The sequence below is a fragment of the Phoxinus phoxinus genome, assembly GCF_949152265.1.
Source record: "Phoxinus phoxinus genome assembly, chromosome: 13".
NCBI classification, from domain to species: domain Eukaryota; kingdom Metazoa; phylum Chordata; class Actinopteri; order Cypriniformes; family Leuciscidae; genus Phoxinus; species Phoxinus phoxinus.
In genome coordinates, this window is record NC_136888.1 from 5,762,331 (window position 1) to 5,789,150 (window position 26,820).

At 42.1% G+C, this 26,820-nt stretch overlaps 1 protein-coding gene across 1 annotated transcript in view; it reads left to right on the forward strand.

Annotated features, from left to right (window-relative positions):
* The window catches only part of LOC307009500 (uncharacterized protein), a gene marked incomplete at its 5' end in the record, with an annotated part of 31,599 nt that extends 12,058 nt beyond the window's left edge, over positions 1–19,541 (forward strand). The window contains 8 exons of the mRNA XM_079633293.1: positions 12,830–12,994; positions 14,343–14,534; positions 14,777–15,106; positions 15,298–15,392; positions 15,537–15,587; positions 15,794–16,175; positions 16,281–16,460; positions 17,051–19,541. Of these exons, the coding sequence (XP_079489419.1) occupies positions 12,830–12,994; positions 14,343–14,534; positions 14,777–15,106; positions 15,298–15,392; positions 15,537–15,587; positions 15,794–16,175; positions 16,281–16,460; positions 17,051–17,091 (1,436 nt within the window). The 3' untranslated portion in view covers positions 17,092–19,541. The remainder of the gene's footprint in view (positions 1–12,829; positions 12,995–14,342; positions 14,535–14,776; positions 15,107–15,297; positions 15,393–15,536; positions 15,588–15,793; positions 16,176–16,280; positions 16,461–17,050) is intronic.
* Between the last annotated feature and the right edge of the window lie 7,279 nt (positions 19,542–26,820).

A 26,820-nucleotide genomic window follows, 5' to 3' on the forward strand; every position in this document is an offset into this window, starting at 1 on the left:
TGATGATGTCCCTTACAGAGCTAGGAAAGAGCATAAATTCCCAGTCACTTACGTTACTTCTGTTAGTTATTCAAACCCAGTGAAACTATCAGCAGAGAGATTAGTAGCACAGCCCTACTACGGACAGCATGCTCCAGTCAAGGGAAACGCATTCCATGAACAAGCATTCAGGTCTCACAGAGGGGATATCATGACAAACCGTATGCTACACAATATTCGGGGTCAGGGAAGTCCACCATATCATTCCCTCATCTGCCCTCCGACCAATGCTCCATATTTAATGCCTCATTCTGCACCCTGGCTGGACATTCCTTCGCAGCATCAGCAACAAACTGTGTATGCTCCACAATCAGTGCAGCAGAGTGACCCATGGCTTACACACCCAGAAATGCCATACAATCAGCCAAAACACCAGCCTTATGAGATCGTTCCCTCATCGCTGCCGGCACAGGAGAAAGTCTATCTAGGCCCTAAACCACGAATCCGAGAATCATCGATTGATTCATCGAGACCCTGCGGAGTTCGCCAGGCTGAAGATGTCATTGGAGAATCTACTGCCAGCTTGTGCTACCGAGTTTTTTAAATACCAAATATTGGTCGACCATCTTAAATTAGAGGAAGCCTCTCTTATCGCTGACTCTTACCTGAACTAAATCACTCCATATTCTGACACAATGACCGCCTTAAATGAGAGGTTTGGTCAGCCGCATCAGTAAGCACTTAAAAGAATAGCACAGGTCATGGATGCTCCTGATATCAAGCGAGGGGATCATGAAGCATTTCAAAGATTCGCACTGCAGATTAGAGCTCTAGTTGGGATGCTGAAAACCCTTGGCGTAGAGGGAGAAGTGGAATTGAAATGTGGCTCACATGTTGCCAGATTGCTTGGTAAACTACCTCCAGAGTTGTGTGCAGACTTTCGCAGACACCTATATTATCAGTCTGATTCAGCGTATACATTACCTGAATTCTCCAAGTGGCTCCAGTACGAAGCATGGTGTCAGGGCTATACCGAACCACCCAACAAACGAAATTATGAGAGTCGAGCAAAGCCAGCCCGCTTCACAAGACCAGCCACTATCCTCCATGGTGCCAAAGCTGCCTCAGAGTCGAAAGGCCCAGAACCAGTACATAAAGCATCCACCTCAGGCAAGAAAAGAGTGAAAGTGCAACCATATTGTCCATATTGCGAAAGCTCTGAACATTTCTTAAGTCAGTTCGCTACTTTCCAGACTTTTACTCCTGAGCAAATCCGTAATTGGATTACTGAGAACAAGAGGTGCATAAGATGTGGTCGTTCTCATGCTGTTACAGACTGCACTCTCAAGAAACCCTGCAGCATTTGTCAAAACAAACATCTCCTGATACTGCATGCAGTAAATTCTAAGGCAAGTAGAGAGGGCATATGCATGTTGAGCTCGGCAGTTGGCACTGCTTATGTCACAGGTCGGGGCGGGCCAAGCCAGACTGCACCCACCCCTGAAAACCGGGAACCACCTCGAGGAACGTATCAAGGACCAGACAGACAAGGGAATAAAAATAATGACAGTACTTTATTATGTTAAAATTGGTCAATTGGATAATCCTAATTAAAAAGCTTCTTCTTGCCGCCAGGGCCGTTCGAGCGTCTCTGGACCTCCTGGGACGGGAGGGGAGGAACGATCGTAGTGGGCCGGGGGCTCGTTGAATGGGGATCAGGGGAAATCCTCACGCCGTCCAGGTAGGTCACCAGGTAAGTATACAAGTGTGGGGGCGAGCGAGTCACTGGAACGATATGGCAAGGTTTAACCGTTCGTCAGTATATGAACACTCAGCTGAGGTACCTTCTTTCTTCCGTTTCGGGCAGATGCTTCCAATGGAGGACGTGTGGGGACCACCAGACGGGGAGGACACTTGAAGTGAAACGCTCCACTTGGTTGGGCACTGGAACGATACAGTAAGGTTAGCTGTTCAACAGTATATGTAGCTTTCAACTAAAATACCTTCTCTTCTTCTGAACAGGGCAAGACTTCCAATAGGGGCGGGTGGAGGCCACCAGGCAGGGAGAACACTTTGGACGAGAACGCTCCACTTCGTTGAGTACTGGAACAGTACAGCAAGGTCTTAACGGTTCAACAGTACATGAAGCTCTCTACTGATATACCTCTCTCTTCTTCTGAACAGGGCAACGGCTTCCAATAGGGGCGTGTGGGGACCACCGGACAGGGAGAACACTTTGGACGAAAACACTCCGCGTCGTTGGACACTGAAACAGTACAGGAAGGTCTTAACGGTTCCAACAGTACATGAAGCTCTCTACTGATATACCTCTCTCTTCGTCTGAACAGGGCAACGGCTTCCAATAGGGGCGTGTGGAGACCACCAGGCAGGGAGAGCACTTTAGCGAAACGCTCCACTTCGTTGGACACTGGAACAAACACAGCACGGTTTTAACAGTCCAGCGATATATAAAACACTCAACTTTAACAGGGCCGGGTCTTCTCAACGGAGGAAGTTGGGCTCTTGATCTGTCGAAACCTTCCTTTGGAGACAGCGGGTGGAAGACTCTATGGGAAGAGTGCACGGCAGACTTCTAATATTTCTCCACACAACAATTTCACTTCACAGCACAAACCGGGTGAATCGTCACTTCAGGCACTGTAATTCCACTCACACACCGTGCATTAGGGCCAGCACTCACCCACCGGTCTTCCTCCCACCAGATCGAATCTAGTCTTTGGCCAGGGCTCAACTTCGCTCCAGGAAAAGCAGAAGAATGTTGCAGCTGTCGTTACATTCGGCAAAGAGAGGACTGAAGTTGGAGACAGATCAACAATTCACTCGGTGTAATAATTCACTCGTGCCACACACTTCCAAACTTTCAACACCACTTCAGTGTTAGTGCATATAAACAACGGATCCAATACTCATCACTTGCGTCTTTCCCACTGCTGACGATATTCCTTAGGTCTTCGCTGACAAATCCTTCACTCCTTCCTTTCTCTTCCTTAACTTCGACCTTCACCACTCCACAGCCCAGCCTCAATAAAAAGAACGACCCGCTAACAAACACAGTACCACACGGGAGGAGAACCACACCACAGTCTGTTTTCTCTCTGTTTTTAAAGCCCCATCTGAACATGTGTACCTCTCACAGCGTTCCCTGTAATTGCCCCACACCTGCTGTCACTCAGGCAATTGGCCTCGCTGCCATGGCAACAAATTCGCAGTGCATTCACCAGGATCTTAGTCCTGTTCAGGTTTTTGTCACCCCGTGACACTTATCTAAATCGACCCACTGACTGCAGCCGTGTATTGCTGAAGGTGGTAAAAGTTTGTTTGCAGTATCATGAACAAGCTCTGGAGACTTATGCTATACTCGACGACGGTTCAGAGAGGACCATACTCTTATGCGAGGCAGCAAATAAGCTTGGCCTGCGTGGAATTCCTGAGGAACTGAACTTGAGAACAATCAGGCAAGAAACCCAAGTACTTCAAGGAGCATCTGTCTCTTTCAGTGTTTTCCCCTGCTTCACAGCCAAAACGGAATTACCACATTGGTGGAGCCTTCACTGCTCAGAATCTAGCACTGGCTGATCACTCCTACCAACTAGCTGTCTTGCAGAAAAGGTACAAACACCTCAGAGGCTTGCCACTTGAGCCCGTTGATAAAGTTCAACCTCTTCTTCTCATTGGAGCTGACCAGTCCCATTTGATCACTCCAATAGAACCAGTGCTTTGTGGACCACCAGGAGGACCGGTCGCTATACGGACCAGGTTGGGGTGGACACTACAAGGCCCAGCTAGAGGTCTATCACAGCATCTTAGATCTCAGAACTGTTATCTGACCTCAATAAACACTGAAACAGCTGAACTTTTGAGAAATGTGGAGAAGTTGTGGCAGGTGGACACGCTACCATTCAAGTCCGAGAAACAGGCAACTCGATCGCGAGAGGATCAGGAGGCACTTTCACTTCTGGAAAGTAAGACAATCCGTGTGGAGCATAATAAGATCCAGCATTATGCGACCCCTCTGCTACGGAAGAGAAATCACTCCCCTTTCCATGCCACCAAAGATGCTGTCATGCCAAGCCTCCGAGGTACAGAGAAGCGACTCGCTAGAGACGATGACAAAGCCTCAGCGTTCATTGCAGAAATGAGCAAGCTTGAACTGACAGGCTCTGTACGTAAGCTAACTGAGGAAGAAGCTGCGCAGAGTGAAGAATCATGGTTCATTCCCCATCATCTGGTACAACATAATGGGAAGAACCGCCTAGTATTCAACTGTTCTTACCAATTCCAGGGCTGCAACCTCAACGAATCTCTCCTTCCTGGGCCTACCCTTGGCCCATCACTCCTGGGGGTCTTGCTTCGCTTTCGAGAACATGCCATTGCGATGAGGACAAGCCCCTTCTTCGGTTTGTGTGGAGAAATCTCTGCCGTGATGTGTCTCCTGTGGTCAATGAGTGGCAGGTTCTGCCGTTTGGTACCACATGTTCACCTTGTTGTGCTACTTTCGCCCTCCAAAAACACGTGCACGATCACAGCACAGAGGGAGAAGATGTCAGGAATTCAGTAGACAGGTGTTTCTACGTAGACAACTGTTTACAGAGTCTGTCATCAAAAGCTGATGCTAAAGATTTGCTCGATAAATTACGTGTCCTGATGGCATCAGGGGGCTTCGAGATCCGCCAATGGGCCAGCAACGCCCCTGACATCCTTAGCCATCTCCCTCAAGAAGCACGCTCCGATAACGCTGAAATGTGGCTTACCCAAGATTCTTCTGATGTTCAAGAGTCTACCTTAGGACTAAGATGGCACTGCCCTGCAGATATCATCGGCTATAAACATCGACTGGAGGATTACGGCCCAACCACAATGCGCACTGTGTATCGTACATTGGCCAGACAGTATGACCCTTTGGGGCTAATATTGCCATATACAACTCGGGCTAAGATGATTGTACAGCGACTCTGGGATAAACAACGTGAATGGGATGACCCATTACTGCCTGAGGAGCTGCTCCAAGCCTGGAATACATGGGTAGCAGAACTGCCTGAATTATCTCGCATCTACTTACCTCGCTGCTATGTTCCTACATCTATGGACCAGCCAGAGGTGGTACGAGACGTCCATGTGTTCTGTGACGCATCTGAGAGAGCATATGGATCAGTGGCCTACCTACGCTCTGAGGACGCTGAAGGTGGTGTCCACTTGGCATTCCTGCTGGCTAGATCTCGAGTTGCGCCGAAAAGACAACAATCCATGCCAAGACTGGAGCTTTGTGCAGCGGTTACTGGAGCCCAACTTGCGAAGCTGATAATCAGTGAGCTCACCTTACCTATCAGGAATACCATCTTGTGGTCCGACTCGACCACTGTCCTGACATGGCTCCAGTCAGACTCGTGTCGTTTTAAGGTCTTTGTGGGAACTAGGATTGCTGAAATCCAAGCGCTTGGAGGGATGGAGGTACGTGAGATCAACACTTAACCCGGCAGATGATCTGACCAGGGGTAAATCCTTGGTGGAACTAGCACAACCGAATAGGTGGTGTCAAGGTCCATCTTTCCTTTTACAAACCCCTGACGAGTGGCCAAAAGCTCCAGCAGGGACAGGTGGAGAAGATCCGACAGAGCTACGACGTTCCTTGTTCTGCCATTACATCTCAAGTTCTGATAGGTACGTCCCTGATCCCAGCAGGTATGCTACATGGGGTGAATTAGTGGAGGCCACATTAAACACCCTTCGGCATGAGGAAGCGGAGCAAACTGCTCCATCTAGTGCAAGAACTTATCAGCAGGCAGTCTCCCTCCTCCTTAAACGGTCCCAGCTCGACAGTTTCTTAGAGGACTATAACCTTCTCAAAGCCAATAAACCAGTTTCTTCCAGTTTCTTCCAATGTACTTAACTCTATCGACACAGATGCCTTCTTGATGGCAGTACGGAGGTTTACTGCACGTCGTGGTACCCCTGCTGAACTTTACTCTGATCAGGGGACAAATTTCAGAGGGGGAGAGAGATTGGAGAGATTCCAGATTGGAAAGACATTCATCCGTCTTTCCAATATTTTATCATATGGATAAATTGTCTGTCGACTGCATTTGCTGCAACCTTAAATGACAAAGGCAAAAAAAAAAGTTTGGTTCACTTCAAATGGGTCTGAGTTCGCTTGGGGTGTTCACATATGCCCAAAAAATGCTGAGTCACTGTTCTTATTCACTTTGAGGGCTGAAAGAGACCAAGTGTGAAAACACCCTGAGTTTGGTTAAATTAAAGGGGGCTACATGCAAAAACACCCTTACACCCAACACACGGCTGCTGATATACACATGGGGTGCAAAGAAAAGAAACAAATATACACATGAGGTGCAAAGAATGTCTACATTACTTTTTGTTTTCTTCTTTTTGGCAAGGGTGGAGGGTGGGGCTTGTGTGGCTCCTGTGCCTGCGGCTGTGGCTTCGGGGGCAAGGGGAAAAGATTAAAGATTCAGTATCTTGGGGGAGTGGTTTAATTAATTGAAGGGGTTAACTTATTTTATATTAATACAATGAATATAAAACCATAGGACCAATTTACGGATGGGGTGCAGTAACGGAAGGGAAGTCACTGGTCACTTCCCCACTGGTTTCTGGAGCTCTGACATGAGAGACGCCAGTCTTCCAACTCCGGCTGTGACTGGGACCTGCTGTAGCACAAACGCTGTTGCTTTTTACACTCAATGACACACACTTTACCTGATGCTAGGCACAGGTATGTAATAATAACCTCCTATATGTTCTAATTCAGACCCATGACTTGTGATCATGTTATATACCATTCCAAGATGTAAAACTAGACCTGGAGATAAAGTACATTTTTACATGAATGTAAAAAACATCAGACCTGCTTGTTTCCGGGATGATCTGGGCCTGCCGTAAATAATGTTTCCATCACTGTCCCTCTTAATCCACCTAACATCTTGCTTGCTGTTTGATGGCTGGCTGGTGGGTGGATTACTGGTGGAAGGCTGACTGGTGGGTGGATTACTGGTGGAAGGCTGACTGGTGGATGGATTACTGGTGGAAGGCTGACTGGTGGGTGGATTACTGGTGGAAGGCTGACTGGTGGGTGGATTACTGGTGGAAGGCTGACTGGTGGGTGGATTACTGGTGGAAGGCTGACTGGTGGGTGGATTACTGGTGGAAGGCTGACTGGTGGGTGGATTACTGGTGGAAGGCTGACTGGTGGGTGGATTACTGGTGGAAGGCTGACTGGTGGGTGGATTACTGGTGGAAGGCTGACTGGTGGAAGGCTGACTGGTGGAAGGCTGACTGGTGGGTGGATTACTGGTGGAAGGCTGACTGGTGGGTGGATTACTGGTGGAAGGCTGACTGGTGGGTGGATTACTGGTGGAAGGCTGACTGGTGGAAGGCTGACTGGTGGGTGGATTACTGGTGGAAGGCTGACTGGTGGGTGGATTACTGGTGGAAGGCTGACTGGTGGAAGGCTGACTGGTGGGTGGATTACTGGTGGAAGGCTGACTGGTGGGTGGATTACTGGTGGAAGGCTGACTGGTGGAAGGCTGACTGGTGGGTGGATTACTGGTGGAAGGCTGACTGGTGGATGGATTACTGGTGGAAGGCTGACTGGTGGATGGTTCTGCTTCCTGGAGCATGCTAATGAGCTGTTGGAGGTGAGCCTGATCGACAAGGTCACTTCATGCAATCACAATACCATAAAAAAATGAATGACTTTAAAAAGAAGTCATTGTGTGAGCAAGGGTTCTATCATGATATTTTGAACACATCTTTTTGTTCTGCCTTAATTCAAATTTATAAACAAACAGGAATAACATGACCAGGGACGTGTAGCTACATTGTGAATGATTTTAATAAACTCAGTTGCCCAGTAGCCTTTGGTAATTTAACATCTCTGAGAAAATTATTCATAAAAACAGCTGACCCTATGTTTACTTTCTTCACTTTATCGCCTCCTTTGGAGGGTGTGGTTGTCAGGTAGGGGAGGGGGGCCCATGAGGGTACTAATCCAGCCGTGAGTGTGACCTTTGCAAGAAAGATGGAGAGGCTTTTAAAACTTGCCTTCCCAGGAAGCCCACTGCTCGACCCACCCAGGACCAGTACCGAAACCATCGGATCAGTGCTGGTTTGGGCTGCAATATCATGGCATTGTCTACTGTGCTTGATGGACACGTCTCTGTGAAAGACTACTGAACTGTTCTGGAGGACCATGTGCACCTAAAGGTTCAAACATTGTACCCTGAAGGGGGCGCCGTGTATCGGCATGATAATGCACCAATACACACCGCAAGACTGGTGGCAGATTGGTTTGATGACAATGAAAGTGAAGTTGATCATCTCTCATGGACTGCACAGTCACCAGGGGCCTCATTTATAAAACTTTGCGTAGGATTTGCGTCAGAAGTGGCGTACGGATGAAATATAGGACGTGCGTACGCACAGAAATATTCGGATTTATAAAACCGCGCGCACGCACATCCTACACAGTTTTCCCTTAATAAATCACAATCAATTCTAAATGTAGCGCAGCTTTTGCGGCTTCATGTCACGCCCATAGTTGCCCATAAATAGTCCGTGAAACGCCCACAAGTTAATATTCATCGATTGCGAAATCATGGCAAACACAGAGAGGAAATAAAAAAAACTTAACTTCACTCAATGTGAAGTTCGTTGGCGAGGTGGAAAAGAGGAGAAAAATGTTGTATGGAGGGCACAATGTGGCAATTAAAAAATAAATCAGCCATTATTTTCCATTACTTTCACACTGCAAACCATAGTGGAGATCAGGGACAACATGGAGGAAAGGACAGACAAAATGCTTGACATGCAGTTTATTAGAATTTTATTAATCCATTGAAATCAGTGCAATAGTCAAAATACATATTATATACAGTACTGGTCAAAAGTTTGGAAACATTAAGATTTTTAAATGTTTTTGAAAAAAGTATCTTATGCTGCACCAAGGCTGTAATTTAAAAATACAGTAAAAAACAAAAAAAAACAAAAAAAAACAGTAATATTGTGTAATATTATTACACTTAAAATATCATGTTTTCTGTTTTAATATTATTTAAAATGTAATTTATTCCTGTGATCAAAGCTGAATTTTCAGCATTACTCAGTCTTCAGTGTCACATGATCCTTCAGAAATCATACAACACGCTGATTTTGTGCTCTATTATCAATCATTATTGGTGCTCAATTATGGTTCTTATTTTTTATCAATGTTGAAAATCATTTTTGCATGCTTAATTTATTTTTATTTTATGAAACCGTGATACATTTTTGTTAGGATTCTTTGATGAATAGAAAGATCAAAATTTATTTGAAATATATTTTGATCGATGTAATGCTTCCTTGCTAAATAAAAGTTTTTTTTCTTTAATATCTTTGATATGATGTTATCCTCAATGTTCATCATATACAATACATGATGTTAAAAATGTTTTCAAAGTTTTATGATGCTGGAATTCTTTAGAGCATTATATGTGACACATTTGTATCTCTTGAAATGTTGCATGTATATTTTTAATAAACGTTGAAAAAAATCGTAAATGGGCTTTTTCGTTTGGTCTTGTTTTGGGATCCTTTATTAATTTTTTTATTTTTTTATTTGGATTTATTAATATATATTTATTATTATGCAACAATAACAAAATACAAAAACAAGACAAAACAGCCACAAATAATAATAGACAATAATGAGGGTTACAAGACAAAACCACAAAGAATATTAAATCAGCTTTTAATGTTTTACACCATGACAGTCTTACATACAGTAGAGCTTTAGATGTCCTCAAACTCTTTCATAAACATAAAAAGAAGGATTTTTCTCTGAAAATTTGTGAATATAAAAAAGTATGAATTATTACAAATTTTAAATGAGAAGGGTCTAATATCAGAGAGTATTTTTGGCTTATACAGAAGTTTGAAGATAGATTGGCCTACCTTTTAACAAAGTTTGAAAAGTCAACCCAAAATACTTTGCCAAAGGAGCACATGGGGTAAAACTATTATTAAATGTATCAAGTTTAGCAATTGTGAACAATGTTAATAGAGAATTCAACAATAATTTGGATTTCTTCACCACTAATACTAACCGGTTGATGACGCATTAGTGATACTGAAAGCTGATTGGCCTTGATGGTTATATATGGAGAAGGGCAAATTTAATTCACAAGATGTCCGATTTATTGTGCCTTTTTGCACGCATTTTCCACGGATTTTAATAATAATACTTATTAATAATAATACTAATTATAGATTCGATGTCTGTACTGTGCATAGTGTTTTAAATCTTAGTTGCCTCAGCAACGCGTGTTATGATTTCTGCATTTACACTGAACCAATCGCTGTCTGTGCGTGCATATGAGTGATTCGAATTTTAGTTGCTATAGCGACGCGTTACGAATTCTGCATTTGAACGATCGCAGTCTGTCTGTTGGTTGAGAGACGAGGCGAACTTACAGACTTTTCTGAGAGAATTTTCTGAGCAAATCTTGCGATTTGAAGCTGTTTTCTGGATTTCTGAGAGGAGACTTTTATTCTAGAAGGACATCGGAGGATATATCCTTTATATAGTTATATTTTTGAGATAATATTTTTGAATTTTTGCGTCATATAATTTCTGAGAATACTTTTCATTTGTTTCTTCTTTTAGAAGCAGTTTATTTTTTATTGTTTTATTTTTATTTTTAGGGGAGTGTTTCTGAGGAGATTTGTATTTTATTGTATTGTATTTTGTGTTGTATTTTTGTATTGATTTGATTGCAGTTTGGAGGAGGACGTCGATGGCTCACATGATGGGTGAAAGAGGAGGTGAGTGCTTCAGTTGTTCATTTATGGTTTATGGTATGATTTTGTACAATGACTGAGGGTCCCCGCGGATCCTTAAAAGGTCTTAAATTCGATTTTTAAAATGTAAGGCCATAAAAAGTCTTAAAGTCTTATTTTTACTTATGAAAAGTCTTATTTTTACCTATGAAAGGTCTAAAATGTTAGATGACACTTTGACTTAGACGTATCTAAATGCTTTCCAAATGAAAACTATCTAATTAGCGTAAGTATTGTTTTTTATTATTCTATCTTTGTGGATTTGCTTTTTCACGTGACAATTCGCGTCATTTACGACAATTCGCGTCTCCTGCGCGCGAGAGGAGGATAAGAAAACAAGTAAATGTCAGTTCAATAGTTCATTCTTTGTGATTATTTTTGTCTATGAACTATGTTGATATTGTAATCATTGTTTTAACTGTACGAGGCACTGCGAGTGGAGCTGACATCGCATTTGTCTCTCATGCTTTCACTGCGTGATGTGTCAGTGCAGTTATAGATATGTCCCCAAATGAGTTTTTGTCTTATTATATTTATATCATATTATGTTGTTATATTAGAAAGAATATCACATGAGCAAGAGTGCCGTTTTCCTGTGCACAATTGCAAATGTGCTATTTATTTTATACAACAGTTAAATTAACAATAAAGTTAATGTTAAGTTGATTATTATTATTAAAGCATTACTAACTATGTGATGTGTGAAATATTCCATCCTCAGGCCGCTCCAGATCCAGGAGAGCTGCTTTCTCTCAGACGGCTGGTCAGGAGTTTTGGAGACCCGGTGTTCTGACGGAACATCATACCCATCAGAATGGGATACCTTCGGTTAATGCGCATGCGCAGCAGTAAAATTTGTGGAATTGCGCATGCGTTCCATTTAAACCATAATTTCAGCATACCTAAGATTACAAGCGGTAAGTGTTTGTGTATTATATCGCATAATATATACACATTACCTAATTGAAGGGTATGCTGTTTTGATAGCCCCTGGTTTAATAAAAATACAGTTAATAAAGGGGTATGCTATGTTGATAGCCCCTTGTTTAATAAAAATACAGTTTCTACAGGGGTATCAAAACAGCATACCCCTGTAGAAACTCTATTTTTATTAAACCAGGGGCTTTAAAACAGCATACCCCTTTATAAACTGTATTTTTATTAAACCAGGGGCTATCAAAACAGCATACCCTTCACAAACACTGTATGCTTTTTTGATAAAGTAGGCTAAATTGACAGAACCTGCTATAAAACTCAACTTCCGGTATGCTATTCTGACAAAGTATGCTACATCGACAGAACACCGGTTCTGATGATCAGGATCCGCTGCCAGACCCGAGCCAGGATCTTCCTGGATATTTAACATCTCTTTCTTCTGAGTTTTCTGTCTCCACAGGTCAGGCTCACGGGACGAGGGTGAAGCAGAGGCCAGAAGATGGACGCCAGGATCACGGGACGAGGGTGAAGCAGAGGCCAGATGATGGACGTCAGGCTCACGGGACGAGGGTGAAGCAGAGGCCAGATGATGGACGTCCGTCCACTTCATCGAAACACTCTCGCAGAGGTCAGAATAGGCTTTTAATACAGAAGTAATGGCTTAGTTTCTATTTCTATTTTCAATGGGTGATTTGTCATCGAAAACAGAAAGTTGAACCAACTAAAGTAACGGTAACACTTTATTTTGATGGTCCCTTTTGAACGTTCTGTTGACTATAAGTAACTGTGCAACTACATGTCAACTTATTTTAACCCTAACCCTACCAGTCTACTAATACTCTACTATTACTCTAATGAGAGTTAGTAGACATGTAGGTGCAATGTTACTTCTAGACAACTGAATGTCTGTTGGAGGAGCATCACAATAAAGAGTTTGCCGATATTAAGCAGAGAGTCTGTCACACTATTAAGATTTTAATAGTAAAATGTAAGTTATGTCATTATATCATTGCTTAATTTGACGTCAGAGATGTGTCTAATAGTTGTTTTTTCTTCATTTCAGGAAAAGCTCCAGAGTGTAGGAAGAGGAAGAGAGCTGGTTGTCTCCTCAGGCTCTGGAAGGCTACGAAGGGTGTTTTCAGCGGCTGTTCCTGTAGTGCTGTGAATGTTGTGGAGCCTTTCGTTCCTCCAGCAGATCCTGATCCTGAACCATCATCCCCTGCTCCAGGTACTAATACTCTACTAATACTCTACTAATACTCTACTGATACTCTACTATACTCTACTGATACTCTACTGATACTCTACTATACTCTACTGATACTCTACTAATACTCTACTGATACTCTACTGATACTCTACTAATACTCTACTGATACTCTACTGATACTCTACTAATACTCTACTGATACTCTACTGATACTCTACTGATACTCTACTAATACTCTACTGATACTCTACTGATACTCTACTAATACTCTACTGATACTCTACTGATACTCTACTAATACTCTACTGATACTCTACTAATACTCTACTGATACTCTACTAATACTCTACTGATACTCTACTGATACTCTACTAATACTCTACTGATACTCTACTGATACTCAATGAGAGTTAGTAGACATGTAGGTGCAATGTTACTTATAGACTCATAGAATGTCTTAAAGGGACCAAAATTAAAGTGAAACCAATTTTGTTTTTTTAGAAATATTTTAAATTGGACGTTCATCTAACATTTTCAGAACATTCCGAGAACATTCAAAAGTAACGTTCCCATAATGCAAAATTATAAAATAGAATGTTCCTTTAACCAAGATAAAACATTTTTGAAACGTTGAAAAAACTGGACGTTTTGAACGTTCAGGGAACATTTAGAAATAAGGATTTCTTAATTTAATGGGAATGTTAGCAAAACGTTCTCAATAAGGCATGAACTCGATGGCACTTGCGCTGTCTGACACACACCAGAAACACACACACAGAAAGCCGCTTCTCAGACAGCCTACGATCTAGAAAATAATTCAATTTCACCACTTATTTCTCTTGAATTGTCAAAAACATGCAAAATTGCCAAAATGGCTGTCGTGCCGAGTATTACAGAGTCGGTTATGTCATAAATAAGACATTGCTATGCATTTAATAAAAGTCAATGTTTAATATAATATAAATATATTTTAAGATATGGCCCATATGATCTTTACCATTACAAGAACTGAGCCACATGTGCCAGAGTTGGCCAAATAAAGCCTGGAAATGTATGTTTTCTTTTTAATAAAAGTTCAGATAAAATAAGAAAAATAACTTTATCGTTGACACGGAGTCACCAGGCTCCACCCTCGTAATCGTGATAATAGTGAAATAAAATGACTATTAATATTGTGAAATAAGATGTTGGGACATTTATGCAGGCATTAAGCAGAAGTCAGGTGGATAGCGTGAACAATTCCCATTACTTTACATTTGTAGCATTACAGATAAGATTTTAATAGTAAAATGTAAGCTATGTCATTATATCATTGCTTAATTTGACGTCAGAGATGTGTCTAATAGTTGTTTTTTCTTCATTTCAGGAAAAGCTCTAGAGTGTAGGAAGAGGAAGAGAGCTGGTTGTCTCCTCAGGCTCTGGAAGGCTACGAAGGGTGTTTTCAGCGGCTGTTCCTGTAGTGCTGTGAATGTTGTGGAGCCTTTCGTTCCTCCAGCAGATCCTGATCCTGAACCATCATCCCCTGCTCCAGATCACTCCGGCGTCAAGACAAATAATGGTAAATCATTATTTCTCCAACATTATTTTAAACAGTATTATCTTATTTTCCACTCAAAATAAGGCTTGTTTTTACAGAATATTAAAATTATGCAATGTTACTTATATAATGTCTTAAAGGGACCAAAATAAAGTGAAACCAAAGTAACAATTTGATGTGACCACTGACATTGATAATTAATATGATAAACAAATAAATAAAACAAAAGCAGTTTTTGATGTTCTGAAACGTTGCATCCTCAGGCCGCTCCAGATCCTGGAGAACGTCTTCCACAGACTCTTCTCCGGGCATCACGTCATCCTCAGCTCGGTCCCTCTCTGAGGCCCACGTGGAGAGGAGGTGTGGAGAGTCGTTGAGTCTGAGCAGCCGAGGCTCGTACAGCGTCGAGTGGAGGTGGAGTGGCGATGGATCGGAGAGCTCAAACCAACAGGGTTTGTCCGGGTCCGACAGCCTGGAAGTGTTTCCGTGTCCTCCGCTGCCGGGTCAAGTTCCTGTCGAGCCAACAGAGACTTCAACTGGCCGAACTGCTCAGGGTGCCGTGGAGGCTTCTCCAGTGAACAAGAGCTCAACAGGTGACACTGAAATAAGGCTGGGCAGTGTAAAGTCTACAGAGAGAGATTTTGCTATTTCATGCATAACTGAGTCAAGTTTTTAACATGTCCGGTCACATTTACTGTTGCTCGACCAGCACTGGTATTTTTTTAATAAAACAATGGATCTAGCAAGCTAATAATTGTCTCATATTTTTCTGTTTGTTTTTCAGAGTTCTTTGAGTCTTTCTACAACGTGGAAAAGATTATTGGATCCGGAGCATTTGGCAGGGTGTTCCTGGGAACATGCAAATTTGATGGCAAAAAGGTAAATCTTACTGAATTGTACACACATTTTGCTCTTGCATGCATCAAAACACATTGAAAACTATTTACAGATGGTATAATACTTAGTACAAGGTCAGGTGCTTGAATACTGTCACTGTTATTGAAACTGGGGGTTTTTGTGCAGGTTGCCATCAAGCGGATACACAAGATTGACAACGATCGCTATCTTTATATTGTAAGTTGGCCAAAACCTGAATATGTATTGAGTTGTTTGAGTGCAGATTACTGTAGTTAATACACCCGTAGGAAGCATTAGGTGTAAATGTGATCAATATAAGCCTAGAGGCACCAAATAAAAAAGACCAACAAATAGTACATTTCAAAATGATGTTTTCTTCAGATGTTTACCCAGCTAACCTTCTGTCTGCTACTTCTCTCTAGACTGGGAATCCTGAACCTCTCGTTACAGAAGTGGCGCTGCTGATGATGATGATGAGGCGAGAACCCATAAGCCCCTTCGTCATACAACTGTACGAGTGGTTTGAACATCCTAGAGACTTCACTCTGGTTATGGAGTATCCTGGACCCTGCAAGAGCTTGCTGGACTGCATCAACGGTCAACCTTTGTTTGAGTGGCTCTCACGGGTCATCATGCATCAGGCTGTGCTGGCAGTGCAACACTGCATCCGTCGTGGGGTTTTCCATAATGACATTCATGCGCAGAATTTCCTGTTGAAGATAGACACGTTAGATCTGAAGCTGATAGACTTTGGCTGCGGTCAGCTGTTTAGTAGTGAAGGCTACGAGAGCAACATACACAGGGGTGAGCATTTTGGGAGTGTGGAAACCTGAAGGTAGTGACTTACTGATTATTTGATGATGCTTTAAAAAAAAAAAGCTCAACAATGTGCAAATGTCTTTCTTACAGGAGCAGCGCCTTACTGCCCACCTGAAGTCTGGACAGGAGCTCGATTCCACGCCGTCCCAGCAAACGTCTGGTCTCTAGGAGTGTTGCTGTACGAGATGTCGAACGCATGTCTTCCTTTTTGTAATAGAACGGAAGTCACACAAGCCAAAGTTACATTTCAGAACCCCAACTTATCCAAAGGTGAGTGAATAATGATGATTTGTACAGAAAGTTAAAGGTTGAAGGGTGTCAGAATTTTTATATATAGCTCAACATGTTTGGCGCGAGAGCCATTGCTGTTTTCAAAAATGCCAGGTCACATGGTCATGACTAACCAGCTTTCTCCTTATTAAAATGTGTACAGACTGCAGGGATCTGATTAGACAGTGTCTAGCCCGGGATCCAGCTAAACGCCCCAGCTTAGAGCAGATGTTACAACATCAATGGTTTGATCGTGATCAACAGTAGATGGAGAAGTTGAGGAGATTCACTCGATCAGTTGCAGGTGTGAGGAAGTGTAACAGGCAGAGTAGGATTATTACCTTTTGTCTTAAATTCTGGATTATTTGTAGTGAGATTTTCAAATTTGTGTTCATTGTAATGTTCTTGTTATAGTCAAATCACCTTCATTTATATAGCGCTTGATACTATACAGATGCTTTTAAAGCGGCATCCCTGTAGTAAACAGGGAAATTACAGAATCAGTAAACCCCAAACAGAGTTCAATTCTGTTCTAGCTCTAAAAAAACATTCATGAGTTGACTTGTTCATGTAATCTTTGTCTTGGACAGGAAATAACACACTTGCTGAGAGCTCTGAGCTCGAGACTTGACCCGAAGCCGGAAGTCCAACACCAACCTGACAGAAACTCAGAGCCTGTCCACGTCAGAGCAAGAACATGAGAGACGGCAAGACTGGACAGAAGTCATCAAGTCTTCACTGACACATGTGCTTCGTTTCAAAAGTCAAGACAAGTCATTTTTATTTATATAGCGCCTTATTTATGACCAATCTGTATATATGACCAATCTGTATACGGGTCAAAGACGAGACGTCACCATTTTGTGTCCGCATCAAATTAAATTGACAAAAGTAATTTTATATACAAAACCCTGTTATGTGTCTACCTTAGTGTCTACCTTAAAGGTGACATACTATGCCCCGTTTCACAAGATGTAATATAAATATATGGTGTCCCCAGAATCTGTCTGTGAAATTTCAGCTCAAAATCCCCTCAGATCATTTATTATCCTTTTTGGGTGTGAGTAAAAATGCGCCGTTATTTTGTGTGTGTCCCTTTAAATGCAAATGAGCTTCTGCTCCGCTCCGTTCAGAAGAGGGCCGATCCTTTACACGAGCTTCAGACACTATAACAAAACACGTGAATAATCTCATCCAGAATCTTAGAAATAACAGTCGCGAGTGCAGCCTTACAGAGAGACTCAGGAAGAGGTGCAACTTTTAGACGTTTCTGAATGGTTAGTGGAGACATTTAGATGTTGTGGAGTTACATCGATTCTTCTGTTTCTGGGGGATTTCTGTTGGAAATAAAATTAATCCACTGCTCTCTTGTCTCCTCTGAGGCTGGGACTCTAGTGTTCAGTGCTCGTCTGTACGACAGGACAGTTTACAGGCTTTTCTCCAACTTTTGCCATTGCGTTAGAACTGTTACACTGTTACACGCCGTATGGCAATAATTACATTGTAATAAGAATTACAGACTTATGACTAGTAAAAATTAATTTGTGGAGCTCTCTAATTGCTACTAGTAAAAATGCAATTACGACGAGTAACGCCGTGTACAATTTAAGCTAAACGGCTTGCCATAGTCGCCGTGAGTGGAAACATGCAGATTAAGGGCCGGTAATGTTATAATAAGATCCTCTTCCTACATCAGAAGGAGAGTGAAATCTGATCGGCTTATTTTTTGACATGCTTGCAGAGAAATGCGTCACAAAACAAGTTACTGGGTTTCACTTTTCACGTTTCTGGGTTGGTAGATGCACCGGGGACTCGATTATATATTATTATTATTATTATAGCACTTAAACACGGGAAAAGTCAGATTTTCATGATATGTCACCTTTAATATTTCAAATAACTTTTGTGAAAATAAAATGTTAAAATATGGGGGCAATAATATTCCAAAGTGTAAAATTGTCATTCAGCGTAATGGTCTGGACTTTGATTTTGCCATTACATCTTTAACTAAACATAAAATACCAAACTCGTTTATCTTTTTCTTGGCATGTTCACATAAGTGTTTGGCTGTGTTATATTAAAAGGATCATGTCTTATTATTATTTGTAAGTATTTCAAAAAAGGGGGAGTTTTGTCCGGAAAGTGTTGTCGGGGTCATTCAGTGTCACAGGATCAAGAAGCTTTTCTGAAATCATATAAACACATATTAATTTGACAGTCTGTGACATCATCAAATGGCGCCTGAAGATCATGTGGTGCCGCAGAAAAGTGGCTTTATTCTTCTTACATATTTGATCATTTTTCATGGTGTGGTATCCTGAGTTACAAAAACATGTCATTCAGTGAAATGCCACAAAACACTTATATTGTTAGATTTTTTGAAAAGTAAGTAGATGTTGTGAATAATTGTGATTAACTTTGCTGGTCAAGCTCGTTGTTTAATATAAGTGGCCAGTTGATGGCCGTCAATATAAGCTGAAGTAGAAGTTGTGTCATTCAGAGTAATGCAAAATAACAACTGTATCATCTTATTTATATTACAGATAAATTAGGAATGCTTAGCACTGACAAATATGTTAAACTTAATATTTTTTGTATTGTTTGTGTTTTTTAATGTATTTTGTTTAATGTGTTTATATTTTGGACGCTGCATTGTTTCTTTTTATATGCTCAATGTTTTATTGTACAGCACTTGTAGTGCAAATCTGTTGCTTTTAAATGTGCTGTAGAAATACATTTTGACTTGTTTTTGACTTCAATTTGTGTTATTGGTTCATTTTCGATGCCCACGAACAGAGAGAGTTGAAAGGCACTGTAAAAAGTAAATGCAGACCCAGTATTCTTAAAGCACATTCACACCAAAAACAATAACTATAATGTTAACTATATTAGCGTCCAAACCCAATGACCGATAAGCTCTTCATTCTCAGCACACTGCAGTCTTTTGTTCATCTGCCACTTTAAATGCTGGCGCTCTTTGAAGCGGAATGGATTCTGATTGGCTGCAATGTATTTATCGTTCATTAGCTGGAAAAAATCGCTCTGTGTTTTTCTGTGCCGTTACCGTTATAGTTGTGATGTGGACTCTGCTCTTCTTTTTATATTTAGAATGTGTGTTGTTGTTGTTTTTACTATAAATTATTTATTAAAACTATATTTATCATTATTACATTTTCTATTACACTGAATAACATTTTAGTGGGTGTCTTCTGTAAACCATGGTATAATGTAAGCATTAACATTCACAAACCACTGTTAATTTAACATAAAAGCAAGCAGGCTGCGTGCATGGTTTGCCATGACTGAATGCGCGCTCCCTTAATAATTCCTTAAAAGCTGACATCAGTTCATCGCGATCTCATATCTGTTATTATCAATGAAGCTGACTGCACAATTAATCTTTCATAATATCTACACTTTGTTTGTTATAATCAGAGGATTTGCCTGCATGCACTGAACAAAAACGCGTTTTGAGCGGTGAGGGGTTTCTATCTTAAATGCTTCTGATTGGCCATTGCGTTCCAGATATCAACACACATGTCTGTGATTGGCTACATCGCTCAACGCTGCAAACATGTTACAAATTGAAACTCTGGCCTGTAAATCGTTTCTATTTTGCTTGTTGCTTTTCTTCAACAGATGAATAACAATGTATTAGTTTTTAAATGTTTCATTCATAGATATTTCTATTTAATCGTTTTATTCTCCCGCAGTCCGCACACACAGAGTGAGTGTATTACCGCCCGCGCTCGCGCATCAGATCTAGGGAAATATCAGGTGCTGGTCATATAATTAGAATATCATGAAAAAGTTTATTTAATTCAGTAATTCCGTTCAAAAAGTGAAACTTGTATATTATATTCATTCATGCACACAGACTGATATATTTCAAATGTTTATTTATTTTAATTTTGATGATTATAACTGACAACTAATGAAAATCCCAAATTCAGTATCTCAGAAAATTTGAATATTACCAAGACCAATACAAAAAAAGGATTTTTAGAAATGCTGGCCAACTGAAAAGTATGAACTTGAAAAGTATGAGATCTTAGATCTTGAGATAGATCTTCTATAGGGTTAAGGTCAGACGAGTGGCCAATTAGAACAGGGATACCATGGTCCTTAAACCAGGTACTGGTGGCTTTGGCACTGTGTGCAGGTGCAAGTCCTGTTGGAAAATGAAATCTGCATCTCCATAAAGTTGGTCAGCATCAGGAAGCATGAAGTGCTCTAAAACTTCCTGGTAGACGGCTGCGTTGACCTTTGACCTCAGAAAACACAGTGAACAACACCAGCAGATGACATGGCACCCCAAACCATCATCACTGACTGTGGAAACTTTACACTGGACTTCAAGCAACGTGGATTGTGTGCCTCTCCTCTCTTCCTCCAGACTCTGGGACCGCGATTTCCAAATGAGATGCAAAATTTGCTCTCATCAGAAAAGAGGACTTTGGTCCACTGTGCGTTATTAAATCCAGAGTCACCGCAGCGTCTACCAGAACATTTCCAGAGCACTTCATGCTTCCTTCATTTTCCAGCAGGATTTGCACCTGCCCACACTGCCAAAAGAACCAAAACCTGGTTCAATGACCATGGTATTACTGTCTAATTACATGTAGTATTCTAATTTTCTTTTGTGGGTTTCATAAACTGTAAGATTATAACAAATAAAGGCTTGAAATATCTCACTCATGTAATGAGTCTATATAATATATTAGTTTCACCTGTTAAGTTGAATTCTTGAAATAAATCAACTTTTTGATGATATTCTAATTATGTGACCAGCACCTGTATCTGGAGGTTTGCCAATCCTGTGAACTACACCGATGGCACCTGTCACAAAGTGCATTCAGTTTCTGGAAGGACCTCTTTGCATATTTCTTTCACAACCGCTTTAACGTCTTCTTCTGGGCTCTCAGGGGATCCATAGAGACGTGGAAAAAGTACACAACTTCCTTACTTGAGTAAAAGTACAGATACTACTGGTCAAATATTACTCCGTTACAAGTAAAAGTTGTAAAGACCGATGTTTACTAAAGTAAAAGTACAGAAGTACTTGTTACAAAGGTAGCGCAAAGGCGTCATCTAGTGGCCATTAGTGGATGCGCCGGAAGCGATCGCTCACGTGAAATGTGCGTGAAATGCGCGTGAAATGCGCGTGATGAATAACAGCTGCGCTCCTCAAACTACACTACACTACACTGTATTCATACACTCGAATACCTGATGTAACCATATCATTCCTGTTAATCTGAATGGAGAGGCAACTACTGCATTCAAGTCAGCATCTGTGATTAATGTCTAATGTATGTCTGTGCTGCCGAGGATAATTCAGTAAAATGTTTAATCTGATCTCTGCCTCCTGGCCTGCGTTCTGACCGACGCTCCAAGGCGAGAACTATTCACGGGTTTCACGTGACGTCACACAGCAGTGTGGCCGCCATTTGTAGGACCGAATCCAAACATGCCGTCTATTTGCTGTAAGCTGCGATAACAGCAAATCTCAACGAAATGAGAAATTAACGTTTTACAATATCCCCAAAAACCCTGAGCGTCGTCAGAGATGGATTGCTGCTATAAAGAGGGATCACTGCGTGCATAAATATCTTTTTTTACTACTCTACTGGCATTCATATTGTCCGTGACGCCGGGGTGGTAGCCTACAAGATTCCTGTTATCCGGTGTTACACTGAGGCTTTGTGAATGCTTCACCTGGAAATTTAATAAAAGTAAAATTACTTTTAATTTTACATTATTATTGCATATTACAGGTTAGCTAGCTAAATTAAAACATGTAGTTTACAGTTGGAACACGTATAACGTCATTCTAGACAGCTATCTATTTTTACATTACTAAACTTATGTATTACTAAAATTACTAAATTTATATGTATGGCTGAATGATGTTGTTACCTGCTTCAGTATGCTAAACTACTGCTCACTGTTTCTGCCTTAAATTAATACATTGTTTAGATTATAGATAACTGCGTGATTTTTAAACATTTCTGAAATGCATAACTTGGACCCTCTAAATTGTAATGATGACCCATGCATTTTCTGTAAAGCTGCTTTGAAACGATATTGTGAAAAGCGCTTTACAAATAAATGAGAATTGAAAATGAAGGTGTCCAAACCTCACTAATAATACAGGAGATGTGCTTTACCGACATTATTAGCAATTCAGTTCAGCAATGCAGCGATTACTCGAGTGACGTTAATAACACCCGTCCTGTTATCAAGAACATTTTCTTCATCTCCAGATGATAGATTTTGGGATCATTAACCCATCCCGAAGTGAAGTAGAGGTAGGCTTCAGTGCTTTTAAATGCCTTGAGAGCTTCGCCGGTCCATGGAGAGGGATTGTGGACGAGGTAGATATAAACCGGGTGCGATTTGCCGGGGGGGATACGTAGACGCGAATTGCTAACACAGATGATGTCTTTTCTATCATTTCACTGTAGCTCATCATCGCGATGTAAAGTTAACGTTATTGCATGATCACAGTTATGTGTGGGGAAAGATAAGCTATTAGAGTAAAAATATTGCGTTAGGCTACTTCATGAGTTAATAAAAAAGATTTTACAATTCCTGCACATGCAGTGATGAAGTTCATGTTCTCATGATTTATTTTTATGAATAAAAATGTTTCAAAACATCCCCCCCTCTGTTTTTTTCACAGATCGCACCATAAATATCAGCAAACGTCAAATCTGGCAAGTTTTTACAAGACTTTAATGGAGTCAGCAGTTCGTTTGGCAGTAAATAAGGATCTATACCTAAAGTATCTATTTTATTTAAGTACCGTTGCTTTTCGTCTGCAGTGAGGTGTGCTATTTTAGTGTGCGACATCTTTCCAATCACCAGGGAGATACTACTCAATTTAACTCAAAGGTCCTAAAGATGGCGGCCACAACAAAAAAGTCACGTGACTGAAACCCATGAATAGCCTCTTAAGCACCTGTGGTCCTTACTCTAAAACATTTGGTCCTTCGAGCCGGAGAACAGTGCTTACCTTGGTTAAGGATGGCTACTTCTAAAGAAATGAGTGAAGCCCTTTCAGAATCTGTGCGTCCAAAACGGCAAGTCAGATTGCCAACCTACTTGTCAGACTACCAAGTGAATATAACAGGCCACAGACAACTGACTTCCTCTTATACAGAAGAAACTGCAGCACAGACTACATTCAGACTCGAAGAGGAGTACAAGGCAGGTAGTGATGAAACTGCCAGAATGGGGTACTCAGCGGGTTCAGCAGTGGCCAGACCTGGAAGTCGGTATGTAGAAAGAGATGAGTGGGGAGCCTTTTGTACTGAATTAGAGGACATTCAAGCTCAAATTGGCCAAGATACTAAGCTCATACAAAGTTTACGTGATCAAGTGCGCCATCATGTGTTATCCAAACACCGTGGGACTTTGGAGGAAACCTCAAGTGCAGATACTCGCCTATCACTGGACCATGACCGAGCCTTTTTCCCTGAAGCTAGGCAGCCACTCTCACACCCTTCTCACTTATCATCACCAGCTTCCTTCTCTGAATCATCCCAAGTCGCACCGCTCCGGTCCCAAGTATCAGCAGTGTCCTTGGCTGAGTCCCATTCAGTTTCCCATCTCACACCACAGAGGCCTAGAACGACAGTGGACAATCCTCAAGAGGATGAGTCATGGCCTGAACCACCACCTCCGGTATGTGATGATGTCCCTTACAGAGCTAGGAAAGAGCATAAATTCCCAGTCACTTACGTTACTTCTGTTAGTTATTCAAACCCAGTGAAACTATCAGCAGAGAGATTAGTAGCACAGCCCTACTACGGACAGCATGCTCCAGTCAAGGGAAACGCATTCCATGAACAAGCATTCAGGTCTCACAGAGGGGATATCATGACAAACCGTATGCTACACAATATTCGGGGTCAGGGAAGTCCACCATATCATTCCCTCATCTGCCCTCCGACCAATGCTCCATATTTAATGCCTCATTCTGCACCCTGGCTGGACATTCCTTCGCAGCATCAGCAACAAACTGTGTATGCTCCACAATCAGTGCAGCAGAGTGACCCATGGCTTACACACCCAGAAATGCCATACAATCAGCCAAAACACCAGCCTTATGAGATCGTTCCCTCATCGCTGCCGGCACAGGAGAAAGTCTATCTAGGCCCTAAACCACGAATCCGAGAATCATCGATTGATTCATCGAGACCCTGCGGAGTTCGCCAGGCTGAAGATGTCATTGGAGAATCTACTGCCAGCTTGTGCTACCGAGTTTTTTAAATACCAAATATTGGTCGACCATCTTAAATTAGAGGAAGCCTCTCTTATCGCTGACTCTTACCTGAACTAAATCACTCCATATTCTGACACAATGACCGCCTTAAATGAGAGGTTTGGTCAGCCGCATCAGTAAGCACTTAAAAGAATAGCACAGGTCATGGATGCTCCTGATATCAAGCGAGGGGATCATGAAGCATTTCAAAGATTCGCACTGCAGATTAGAGCTCTAGTTGGGATGCTGAAAACCCTTGGCGTAGAGGGAGAAGTGGAATTGAAATGTGGCTCACATGTTGCCAGATTGCTTGGTAAACTACCTCCAGAGTTGTGTGCAGACTTTCGCAGACACCTATATTATCAGTCTGATTCAGCGTATACATTACCTGAATTCTCCAAGTGGCTCCAGTACGAAGCATGGTGTCAGGGCTATACCGAACCACCCAACAAACGAAATTATGAGAGTCGAGCAAAGCCAGCCCGCTTCACAAGACCAGCCACTATCCTCCATGGTGCCAAAGCTGCCTCAGAGTCGAAAGGCCCAGAACCAGTACATAAAGCATCCACCTCAGGCAAGAAAAGAGTGAAAGTGCAACCATATTGTCCATATTGCGAAAGCTCTGAACATTTCTTAAGTCAGTTCGCTACTTTCCAGACTTTTACTCCTGAGCAAATCCGTAATTGGATTACTGAGAACAAGAGGTGCATAAGATGTGGTCGTTCTCATGCTGTTACAGACTGCACTCTCAAGAAACCCTGCAGCATTTGTCAAAACAAACATCTCCTGATACTGCATGCAGTAAATTCTAAGGCAAGTAGAGAGGGCATATGCATGTTGAGCTCGGCAGTTGGCACTGCTTATGTCACAGGTCGGGGCGGGCCAAGCCAGACTGCACCCACCCCTGAAAACCGGGAACCACCTCGAGGAACGTATCAAGGACCAGACAGACAAGGGAATAAAAATAATGACAGTACTTTATTATGTTAAAATTGGTCAATTGGATAATCCTAATTAAAAAGCTTCTTCTTGCCGCCAGGGCCGTTCGAGCGTCTCTGGACCTCCTGGGACGGGAGGGGAGGAACGATCGTAGTGGGCCGGGGGCTCGTTGAATGGGGATCAGGGGAAATCCTCACGCCGTCCAGGTAGGTCACCAGGTAAGTATACAAGTGTGGGGGCGAGCGAGTCACTGGAACGATATGGCAAGGTTTAACCGTTCGTCAGTATATGAACACTCAGCTGAGGTACCTTCTTTCTTCCGTTTCGGGCAGATGCTTCCAATGGAGGACGTGTGGGGACCACCAGACGGGGAGGACACTTGAAGTGAAACGCTCCACTTGGTTGGGCACTGGAACGATACAGTAAGGTTAGCTGTTCAACAGTATATGTAGCTTTCAACTAAAATACCTTCTCTTCTTCTGAACAGGGCAAGACTTCCAATAGGGGCGGGTGGAGGCCACCAGGCAGGGAGAACACTTTGGACGAGAACGCTCCACTTCGTTGAGTACTGGAACAGTACAGCAAGGTCTTAACGGTTCAACAGTACATGAAGCTCTCTACTGATATACCTCTCTCTTCTTCTGAACAGGGCAACGGCTTCCAATAGGGGCGTGTGGGGACCACCGGACAGGGAGAACACTTTGGACGAAAACACTCCGCGTCGTTGGACACTGAAACAGTACAGGAAGGTCTTAACGGTTCCAACAGTACATGAAGCTCTCTACTGATATACCTCTCTCTTCGTCTGAACAGGGCAACGGCTTCCAATAGGGGCGTGTGGAGACCACCAGGCAGGGAGAGCACTTTAGCGAAACGCTCCACTTCGTTGGACACTGGAACAAACACAGCACGGTTTTAACAGTCCAGCGATATATAAAACACTCAACTTTAACAGGGCCGGGTCTTCTCAACGGAGGAAGTTGGGCTCTTGATCTGTCGAAACCTTCCTTTGGAGACAGCGGGTGGAAGACTCTATGGGAAGAGTGCACGGCAGACTTCTAATATTTCTCCACACAACAATTTCACTTCACAGCACAAACCGGGTGAATCGTCACTTCAGGCACTGTAATTCCACTCACACACCGTGCATTA